General features: G+C 32.5%; 1 protein-coding gene across 1 annotated transcript; it reads left to right on the plus strand.

The window, feature by feature from the left end:
- The first annotated feature begins 8,801 nt into the window (after positions 1 to 8,801).
- On the plus strand, positions 8,802 to 11,034 carry LOC149386499 (GDSL esterase/lipase At1g29670-like). Its single transcript, XM_089626670.1, has 5 exons — positions 8,802 to 9,110; positions 9,528 to 9,655; positions 9,881 to 10,123; positions 10,223 to 10,469; positions 10,563 to 11,034. Exons 1-5 carry the CDS (start codon positions 8,861 to 8,863, stop codon positions 10,784 to 10,786), a joined length of 1,092 nt encoding a protein of 363 aa, XP_089482796.1. The 5' UTR covers positions 8,802 to 8,860; the 3' UTR covers positions 10,787 to 11,034.
- The last annotated feature ends 1,101 nt before the right edge of the window (positions 11,035 to 12,135 follow it).

The raw sequence follows: 12,135 nt of genomic DNA on the forward strand, positions 1-12,135 counted from the left end.
AGTTTGGTAAATGTTTATCAATTCATAGAGATATAAGATTAGGATATAATGTATGAATATGTAGAATAAGTCCAATACAAAGAAAATTTAGGTCAGATTGTTCATATGCAACAGACGAACCTTGTTACAAGAAAAAAAAAAAAAAAAAAAAAGACTGGAGTAATATGACTTTATGGGACTTGAGTTTTTACCTCTACATGGATTTTTATTGTGACGGACTAAGTTATATGTTGAGTGTTTAATAAGTAAAAGAGGGTTTTAATGTTTGTTAGAACATATTGAGTGATTCATTGTACTGAGAGCTGAATAATTATGTGGAAATGAGAGGAGCTCGATTTGAAGTATCTTTGGTGGTGATCCACAAAAAGTAGATACTTGGGATTAATAATGAATCATCATCCACATTTTATCCAATTCTTCACTTTAAGCGCTAGCATTAATTAGTATTCAAATTATCAAGTGATTTGTGCCATTTACTTAAATAGACCTGTAATTTGACATAACACATACAATAGTAGACTTATCACGGTTTTTTATACACTCACACCATGTGATTTGTTGATTTATTTATTTATGTTTTAGTTTGAACCTTGGCGTTTATCTCTGTTGTAGTTGTCCTCTAAATTGTGTATATAGAAACAACTATGTCTCAACTTCTTCTGCACTTGCAATACAAGTTGGTAGAATATCAACTACCCCGCTGAGTTTAGGTGTGATTTAGGCCATTTTAAGCTCGGGCCCAGCCCTCGGCCTGGTCATGGGTTAGCCTAGGGCTAGGGTCGTAATTCTCAGGTCAGGCCCGACTCAGGCCCCTTACAAAAAGGTTCGGGGCCTGCTGTCTTTGGGCTTCCTAAATTTTAATAAGTGTAGTCTATCTACTACATTTGCTTTTAGTTAAAATGAGTCTTTAGACTATATATATGTTACACATAAAATTAGCAAGGTGAAGAATGTACTCGGACCCTTGTGCTCGGACCCATGTGGTCGGACCCTCGTCGGAAGACTAAGAAAATGTGGTCATATCATTATTTAAAACCACCTGAGAACGCGTACTCGATGGTTACTCTAATAAAAATAACTACCAAGCGGTTATGCATGATAACCACCCACTCACAAGGATAATGGGGAAGTTACAAAGTAACTTCTAGATCATGGGTTTCAACTCCCCATTATCTCAAAACTCAACTCTATAAAAGGGAAGCAAATCAACAAAGAAAGAGGGAGGAGTATACGCCGGAAATCTCACCTATCCAAAAGCACCCTCATCCACATTCTTGAACTACGCCATGACCTGATCCCGCAAACGCGGGTACGTAGGCAGCTCATCAAGAGCACGGTCACCCCTGCTCTCTTGTACTAGATTCGTCTGTATATAGAGAAAATCCTACCTGGAACCTATGTGTGATCGGGGCTCCCTACTCGGACCCTAGTGTTCCTCGCAGGACAATTGTTGTACCATTTTTGTATGTCAACATTTTGGCGCTAGAAGGAGGGGATAGCGTTGAGATTAAAGGCAAGTACTTTTTGAACATCGTAGACCGTGTTTAGATCAACATCTCTTCGTGAAAAATCATCGAGAACATTAGGGTCCGTCGAAACATTGTCTCTCCGTCGAAAACGACAAAAAATGGTTTCTAGCACGTCTAGATGCTTGGATGACTAGAAAAAACAAAAAATGCCTAACACGCACCGAAAGGCTGGAAGGCTTTAATATAGCATAATTTAAGGGCATCTAGCACATTAAAATGGCTAGATGGCCATAACATCAAAACAAATGCAACTTATAAAAATAAGGAGCATGGATATGGATGTCGAGAAGAGGGTCCGAGCACATGCTCTAACCCACGAAAAACGCATAAAAAGGTACTATTTTAAATATATTTTCATTAATTTACAATAGTCTAGATATATGTTTCTATAACTTGTAGGTATGGACGGGATAAATCTCGCTAAATGAAATTTCAAGTTTGTTCTCGGCCTCGGTACCTTCTACTCGGCTCGGTATGAGAACAAACAAAAAATAAATTTTTTAAAGTCATAGTCTTTGCTCATAAGTTAAGAGCAAAAAGACATTTCAAGTTTGTTCTCGGCCTCGGTACCTTCTACTCGGCTCGGTATGAGAACAAACAAAAAATAAATTTTTTAAAGTCATAGTCTTTGCGCATAAGTTAAGAGCAAAAAGACATTAATAAAATTTCAAGTTTGTTCTCGGCCTCGGTACCTTCTACTCGGCCTCGGTACCTTCTACTCGGCTCGGTATGAGAACAAAATAAAAAGAAATTTTCTAAAATCATAGTCTTTGCTCATAAGTTAAGAGCAAAAAGACATTTCAAGTTTGTTCTCGGCCTCGGTACCTTCTACTCGGCTCGGTATGAGAACAAACAAAAAATAAATTTTTTAAAGTCATAGTCTTTGCTCATAAGTTAAGAGCAAAAAGACATTTCAAGTTTGTTCTCGGCCTCGGTACCTTCTACTCGGCTCGGTATGAGAACAAACAAAAAATAAATTTTTTAAAGTCATAGTCTTTGCTCATAAGTTAAGAGCAAAAAGACATTAATAAAATTTCAAGTTTGTTCTCGGCCTCGGTACCTTCTACTCGGCCTCGGTACCTTCTACTCGGCCTCGGTACCTTCTACTCGGCTCGGTATGAGAACAACATAAAAGAAATTTCCTAAAATCTTAGTCTTTGCTCATAAGTCAAGAGCACGGACCTAAATGAAATTTCATAAGAATAATAAGTGTTAACTCAAAAAGTATGAGCATACACGAATGAAATTTCGGGTAAGAACCGCAACGATTCACTCTCGATACGATTCACTCTCGATAAGAGCAAAAAGACTTAAATGAAATTTCATAAAAATAATAAGTGATAGCTCAAAGGGTATGAGCACACATAAGTGAAATTTCAAGCTGTTCTCGGGAGTATGAGAACAACATAGAAGAAATTTCATAAAATGTAGTCTTTGCTCATAAGACAAGAGCAAAAAGACTTAAATGAAATTTCATAAAAATAATAAGTGTTAGCTCAAAGGGTATGAGCACACACAAATGAAATTTCAAGTTTGTTCTCGGAGGCATGAGAACAACATAGAGAAATTTCATAAAATGTAGTCTTTGCTCATAAGTCAAGAGCAAAAAGACTTAAATGAAATTTCATAAAAATAATAAGTGTTAGCTCAAAGGGTATGAGCACACACGAATGAAATTTCAAGTTTGTTCTCGGAGGTATGAGAACAACATAGAAGAAATTTCATAAAATGTAGTCTTTGCTCATAAGACAAGAGCAAAAAGACTTAAATGAAATTTCATAAAAATAATAAGTGTTAGCTCAAAGGGTATGAGCACACACGAATGAAATTTCAAGTTTGTTCTCGGAGGTATGAGAACAACATAGAAAAATTTTCATAAAATGTAGTCTTTGCTCATAAGTCAAGAGCAAAAAGACTTAAATGAAATTTCATAAAAATAATAAGTGTTAGCTCAAAGGGTATGAGCACACACGAATGAAATTTCAAGTTTGTTCTCGGAAGTATGAGAACAACATAGAAGAAATTTCATAAAATGTAGTCTTTGCTCATAAGTCAAGAGCAAAAAGACTTAAATGAAATTTCATAAAAATAATAAGTGTTAGCTCAAAGGGTATGAGCACACATAAGTGAAATTTCAAGTTGTTCTCGGGAGTATGAGAACAACATCGAAGCAATTTCATAAAATGTAGTCTTTGCTCATAAGTCAAGAGCAAAAAGACATAAATGAAATTTCATAAAATTAATAAGTGTTAGCTCAAAGGGTATGAGCACACATAAATGAAATTTCAAGTTTGTTCTCGGAGGCATGAGAACAACATAGAAGAAATTTCATAAAGACACCTCAGTCGAATCTCGGCTTTTAAGCCGACAAATAATAAACCTCGGAACATCACGAGGAATAATCCAAGAAGAGCATTCCATGAATAATTAAATCAAAGATTGTGCAATATAGTTACTTATCATTTTTACCACAATAATAAGAAACTGGAAGGCTGCTGTTACACATAAAATTAGCAAGGTGAATAATGTACTCGGACCCTTGTGGTCGGACCCTCCGAGCATGTGGTCGGACCCTCGTCAGAAGACTAAGAAAATGTGGTCATATCATTATTTAAAACCACCTGAGAACGCGTACTCGATGGTTACTCTAATAAAAATAACTACCAAGCGGTTATGCATGATAACCACCCACTCACAAGGATAATGGGGAAGTTACAAAGTAACTTCTAGATCATGGGTTTCAACTCCCCATTATCTCCAAACTCAACTCTATAAAAGGGAAGCAAATCAACAAAGAAAGAGGGAGGAGTATACGCCGGAAATCTCACCTATCCAAAAGCACCCTCATCCACATTCTTGAACTACGTCATGACCTGATCCCGCAAACGCGGGTACGTAGGCAGCTCATCAAGAGCACGGTCACCCCTGCTCTCTTGTACTAGATTCGTCTGTATATAGAGAAAATCCTACCTGGAACCTATGTGTGGTCGGGGCTCCCTACTCGGACCCTAGTGTTCCTCGCAGGACAATTGTTGTACCAGTTTTGTATGTCAACAATATATATATAGTTTTATATCAATGATTGAGTTACCAGGGTAACCGGAGGGTTTTTGCGTTGTGCAAATTGCCCGATTCTTAGCAAAACGTACAAAATCGTGAAATACTAGAAAAATCGGGGTTTACCGCATCGATGTAATAAATCGATCTGACTTTGTTAAAAACTTTATAAAGAGAAAATTGAAGTTTACCAAAATTTTGTATCATCAAGTGAATATCAAATAATTTTTTGTACAATTAATAATAATAATTACTATATGAAATAATATTAATTTCAAATTTTATATCTTAATGATAATTATATATAAGAAATTATATATAAGAAATATTATCTTATATTTATTATCATGAAAAATCGTGACGATCCCGTAGTACCAAAACCCTATGGGTAGTTACGTACTTTCATATGGAAATATATGCACATCAAGGCTAGGGTGTTTTTAGAGTGAAAGTACGAAAAAAGTCAGCCATAGACTTGAATACCATGATCATCAACTACTATGGGACGTCGATCGTTATAGAATTTTTATATGTGCATACAACAACAAGATTAAAAGTATTTAATAAAATATTATCTAATATATTGCTCATACATACAAAGTATTTTACATCATCTAAACTATTGTCTACATATATAAAGACAATGTACATATGATATAAATAAATTTATTTAGCTTAATATATGAACAAAAGCAACATAACAAATTATAAAAAAGAGAAAATAATATACTAAGCAAAATATTGAACCAACCTTGAAATACAAATTATTACGTGTATAGGCCATGCAGAGACGTGGCCCAAAAATTAGTACATATAAAGTACTGCAAATGTAAAAGAGAGAAACTGAGGAAAGGAACAAAATATTGAGCCTCATATCATGGTGTGTGAATATATAAACATAAAATTAGGAAAATAATCAACTTAAACGTTTGACATTGCTAAATAATTAACATTTGGTAAATCTTAGGTAAATAGATATAAATAATGATGTGGTCTAGTATATCGAAGTGACTATTTATCTAAAATACGCCTGTAAATACATGAAAATGGTAATTTATCTAAAATTTACCAAACGTTGACTATTTATCAATGCCAAACGTTTAAATTAGCCATTTTACTAATGGACCAATATCTAAAATACAATATAAATTATTGTATATGGCTACTTTTTCCGCGCCAACTTTGTATTACCCACCAGCAACTTGCCATGGGCCATTTAACTACGCCTCATATGCAGTGACGGAGCCAGAAAAGCCCATCAGGGGAGACTAATTTGAAAAAAAAAATTCAGGGGGGGCTTGATTGTAAAAAATTTATAAAAATTGGGCCAAAAGTATAAATTTTTAAGGGAAAAAAATGTAATTTTTTTTAAAATGGGCAAAAAGTGCAAAAAAAAAAAATTTGAGGGGGGCTTAAGCCCCCTGGGCCTTAGCTGGCTCCGTCACTGCTCATATGCGTACGTATACTCTCAAATATATACTCTAATATATTGTCCATGCACAATCATGGTTAATGCAATTCCGTAAGTCCTACATATCCTAATCAAAGTCAAACACGTATGTGATAGATTTAAACAAGAGATGAGAGATTGATCGAAGACGAAGAAAAAACAAGTTTCTTATTGAATTTCTCCGTCTTAACGAACAAAGTACACACAAAGTTAACTCTAGCTAACCGTAAACTAACCAATGATTAATACAAGATTGGTTCACTTAACTAAGTCATAACAGAAATAACGGACTGAATTGCCATGCTGGCGATCCTAGACTGTTCAAATTGGGGAAAATAATACATACATATATATATACATATATATATATACATATATACATATATATATATACCCTATGTTTTAGTGAAATATCGAGTTTAACTTTTAGTTTTCAAAAATGTCGAATTCATACTTTCTGTTTTACTCAAATGATGAAAGTATACCCTGAAATATATAACAGTGTCACAAATTTCCCTTTCATGATATATATGTGTCATTTTACCTTCAAATTGTCACACCATCTAGGATTTGATCTCTTTAAATTTTATGAAAAAGATTATTTAAACATAAATGAAATAGAATTAACTTTCCGTAACAATCATATCAAATTGTATTTAAAATAAATAGTATAAAAAATATTGTAAACTATTCATCTAAAAAAAATGTCAAAATTATTATCATTATTTTTCTTATATTCAAGATGAATAAAAAGCTATATATAAATATATAACCAAAGATGTCATTAAATATATAATTAATTAGTGAATAATAAAATTGATACCGTTTCAAAGTAATTTATACTATTTTTTTTACAGATCTAACCAAGAAGAGATATCATTTGTTACTTATTTTTTTTTAAGTTTAGTTAGTTGTTATTTTACTTATTTACAACATCTTATCAATTTAAAACTTATTAAATTAACTTGTTTATTTTTTATTTTTATTTCCTAACAATTAGCAATGTTAAATAGTTAATTTTGAATAACACTATATGATAATTTTCTTTATCCCTATTAGTTGAAAAATTATATGATTCGCCTAATTATATCAGTTATGACCAATTTGAATAGAAATGCCTCTAAAAATAGACATTTAAACAAAATTAGGCACACCACGAACCCAACCCATCCCTTAAAAACCAAGTTACCAAACCTACACAACTCCTAATAAACCGAGACCACACATATACACATACACATACACACACACAAGTATTAATGTGTGTGTATATATATATATATATATGTATATATATATATGTATATATATATATATGTATATATATATATATATATGTATATATATAATCTTATAAACCCAAACACGAGAATATCAGCCATGTATTATATATAAATTGTACATATATAGATAGGATATAAATAGATAACCGGGATCTCTTAACACGTATTTCAACTATGTTCTTGTCTATACTTACTAGTGTGTGTGTGTGTCTACATATATATATATATATATATATATATATATATATATATATATATATATATATATATATATATATATATATATTAGCTTCCGGACTCTTTATCTCAGCTTTAATTTGTATCACATATATTGTGGATGATCAACTGTATAAATTTAGCTGATTACACTCTAGATATCTACAGATCGGTGTTATTCAATTCATCACACCTCAAGGACTCAACTTTATGCGAAGCTACCATATATCGTAAAATTGATCCGCTGATAAACCCATCTGTTTACAACTTCAAAGAAATTTAATTAAGAAATTGTTCATTTTTATATGACGGAAAAACTAAAATTTAAACTAAAGCTTAAGAGATTATTGAAAATTTAAAAGAAAAGATAATGTGATGAAATGCAGTTCAATATTACCTTAACAGTTAAATAATCAGTATACTAGATAGTATAGCTTTGAACTTTGTTAAGTAATGAAGTAATATATTAAATATATGGGTAATTTAGCAAAATAGCCAATTTAAACGTTGTGAATTGTTAAATAGTTAAGATTTGGTAAATATTAGGTAAATAACCAATTTTATATATTTACAAACGTAAATATTAAGTAAATAGTCAGTGTCATATTAAGTCACATCATCATATTTACTTAATATTTACAAAATCTTGGTTATTTAGCAATATCAAACGTTTAAATTGGCTATTTTTCTAATTTTTTGTAAATATATCGACTGATATTATCAACCTATATACCCAGCAACGACATTAGCTACAAGTATATAGTTAACCCACTGGTCACAACAACATCAAAGTCATGGACGATTTTTTCATGAATTAAGAATTTAGACAGTCAAACTTTTACTATTGATGAAACTTAAGTATAATATGTGAAAGTATCACGAGAATCATGACCTTTATAAGTGATACATCTGCATTTTGATGTGGGACTTTTGATACAATATATTATATATTTTTACTATTTGCTATTTGGTGAAGTCCTATTAGGTTACAATTTTGTAGGATTGTTGCTAAAGAAAAAAGACATGATTAAAATTGTCGATATCAATATGTTGCTCAAAATTGTTCTTAATTTAAATTTGATTAAATAAACTAGATGGGTGTATTGAGCGAAACTTGGGGTACTACAAAACAAGTATAATAATACGTACCCTAATCAAACAGCTATAATAAAAAAGTTAGGCTACTAATATTTTACGTGGTGGATAAATAATGCATGTTGCCGGGGCCTATAAAAGGACACTTCTTGGTCTGAGTTATTCACAGTTATTCTTTTTCTCTCTAATCATAACAACTTTCCTTTTTATTTGTTACTTGTTTCCCCGGAATGGGTAGTGATAAGATCATCTATTATGCAACAGTAACGGCGTTAATACTGGCATTGGTGCAGATAACGGTGGTTAAGGGCGATCCACAAGTGCCGTGTTTTTATATATTCGGCGACTCTCTGGCCGATCCTGGAAATAACAATTTTCTATTAACAATTGCCAGGGCTAACTATATTCCTTACGGGGTTGATTTCCCTGGTGGTGCCACGGGAAGGTTTAACAACGGTCCAACAACACCTGATTATATTGGTATTATGTTATTTCCACATATTTACTTGGAACATCAGTAATATTATAATTATTCTTGATATTAATTTATTACTATAAGTAATTAGTGTTAATCAGATCGGTAGAATATTTTGTATTTATTTTTTCTCTCAATCTTCATGACACGGATCATCATATCATTAATCGGGTACGGTAGTGTTTATATTCATGTATTTTTGCTTGATCATTATATATTTTATTTTAATTTTGTAACTTTATATTTTAATTTGATTGATCATTGAGTTTAAAATAAAAAATGCAAGGAGACTATATTAAAAGCTATATAAGGAAAACTATATGCTTAGGGTCTGGGGATACACAAATTAGATTAGAACATATTATGAATACTACCATGATTGTCTACCATTTAAAAGTCGTTAATTAATATACATAACGCAGGTAAACTATTGGGATTCAGCGACTTCATTCCTCCTTTTGCAACTGCGACGGTTACTGAAGATATCCTCAATGGTGTAAACTATGCTTCTGGAGTCGCCGGGATTCGCGACGAAACCGGCTTACAATATGTATGATTTTCTTTTATTACTGGCGGGAATTATTTATTATTATCATTGTTGTTATTAATATTATTATTAATACATGATCATATAATAACAACAGCTTGTTACATCCTGAATCCTGATCAATGTTGTGATCAAACTTGAATCTTCAATTTTGTTTGGACTAGAGTATTTTTTTTAGGTGAATCAATTTTGATGTGCATTGAAACAATGATCTAATTTTTGGCGCAGGGACTTGTGTTGAGCATGAATAAGCAGTTGAGAAATCACGAAGTGACGTTTTCGCGCGTCGCAAACTTTCTAAGTAGTCCACAGGCGGCCCGAGATTACTTAAGCAAGTGCATGTATTACGTCGGAATGGGAACCGAGGACTATTTCAGCAACTATTTTGCGACTCTGTCACCCACGCCGATTTTCTTCACAGTCGAGCGATTCACTCAAGCTCTTATCGACCAATACCGAGGCCAACTCAAGGTTCACATAATTTTTTAAAATAAAAAATTCCATGTAGTATCTAATTTTTACTCTCCTATATCAACTAATTTTATATTTTTCTTTTATTATTATTTGTAGAGATTGTATGATTTAGGCGCTAGGAAAGTAGTTTTGGCAGGGGTTGGACCTATTGGTTGTAGACCAGCTTCAATATTTATGTTTGGTACAACAAATGGGTCTCCGTGCGTGGACAAACTCAACAACGCAGTTCAACTTTTCAACAACAAGCTTGTTACTCTCGTTGATGAATTCAATTCCAATTTCACCAATGCAAGTTTCATCTACACCAATACCTTTGGAATACTCGGAGCCCCTAACTTCCCCGGTAATTAAAGAATTACATCGATTTCAATTCTTGTGCCATACCTAGAAGACTAGTACAAAATTAATGAATTTTTATTATTAAAATTTGATATAGGATTCGCGGTAAAGAACAAGGCGTGTTGCAAAGTAAGTTTGTTGACTGGACTGTGTGTGCCGTTATCAACACCGTGTCAGGACAGAAACGAGCACGTGTTTTACGATAGTTTCCATCCATCTTCCGCTGCAAATAACTTAACGGCCGTTAGATCTTACATCGCTTCTTCTCCCACTGACACTTACCCTATCGACATCAACCGCCTCGCGCAGCTTCAGCTCTGATCATCATTTACTCCTAAATACTTAAAGCATGCAGTTATAAACTTATGCATTGTACTACTATAATAACGTACGTAGTCTCTATGACAAACTTATGGTGATGATGAAGAATATACATCAATATGTGATGATTATATATAGTTTTCTTCTATACATGTGATCCGCTTGATCGTATCTTATAATTTAATTTCCCGCTTAAATTTCACAGGTTAAAATCTGGTTATTCCAAATGGTTTTAAAAATCCGGCTAGTAATGCTACTTTTATTTTTCTTTATTGATTCCCGTGTTTTATTTCTCTCTGTCTCTTCATATCTTCCTCTCTCAATTGAATTTGTCAATGATAGATCATAAAATGATAAAGGGTAAGTTGTCCAGTTTTTAAACACTTTCGGTATTTTTAAAATTTCATCAATAGTTAATCGGCATATTTGAAAATTCATATCTATAAAATCGGTACTTTATAGGTTCCCTATGTAAGTATCTATCACTTGCCTAGTCACCTCGTTAAGACTATGTTACTATTTTTCGTACGAAAGTAGTGTTTCTATTAAAAAAAAAAAAAAAAAAAAAAAAACTGAAATTTTGTACGATTATTTATTCCCAATAATAAAGATCTTTTAGCTAGGAGATAGCCATTTCTCTTTAGAATAACAGAGAAAAAGAAACCCCTTGAATAGGGATGCATTCTTTATTGAATTTGCAACTAACTAAATCAATAAATGAATATTTTGCAGATGTTTTTATTTGTGAGAAAGTCTCACATTGATTATGTTCTCTTATAGCCAATTGAATTATATATGACATGGAGCCTCGTGACGTTTGACGTGGTAATATAAGTTCAGTTAAACTATTTTCAATGTTGGATAGAGATGTATCATTTGTGCTCCGTATATATGTAATGAGATGTCGTTGATATCTACTATATAGGAAATTAATTTTCATGTAGAACTTTACAGAATTTATTTAGAAGAGATATAAGGTATTTTTCTCTGTAAATATGGATTACTGTTTAAATCACCAAGGTTTTCAATTAATTTTCCTTGAAATTGAAATCCAGTTGTGCAAATGTTGGCTTGATAAAATAATTGAGATATTTATAAGATCACTAATAATTGCAAAATAATAAATGAACAATGACATGGTTAACATTGTTTAATATATACAACTCACAAGGACCATAGCCCGACGGAAAATAATCTACTACTAATATGCCAAACGCTACAAAATGTAGGATTTACACAGCGAGTTCGGATAGAGAGGCCATCCTCCGCGACTGAAACTCAACATCCCATATTGAATTCGAGATTTTCCCGATTCTATCTCAGATACTCTAAATTGTTTATCGTTCTCA

This window comes from Urtica dioica, chromosome 9, assembly GCF_054948205.1.
Source record: "Urtica dioica subsp. dioica isolate 48M chromosome 9, U.dioica_male_clone48M_v1_H2, whole genome shotgun sequence".
NCBI lineage: Eukaryota > Viridiplantae > Streptophyta > Magnoliopsida > Rosales > Urticaceae > Urtica > Urtica dioica.

Bases quoted from the DNA above. Each gene is read 5' to 3' on its own strand.
- LOC149386499 (XM_089626670.1), top strand. From the start codon at position 8,861: ATGGGTAGTGATAAGATCATCTATTATGCAACAGTAACGGCGTTAATA. The intron at 10,124-10,222 runs GTTCACATAATT...TATTATTTGTAG, and splicing joins AATACCGAGGCCAACTCAAG to AGATTGTATGATTTAGGCGC. The intron at 10,470-10,562 runs GTAATTAAAGAA...AATTTGATATAG, and splicing joins CGGAGCCCCTAACTTCCCCG to GATTCGCGGTAAAGAACAAG.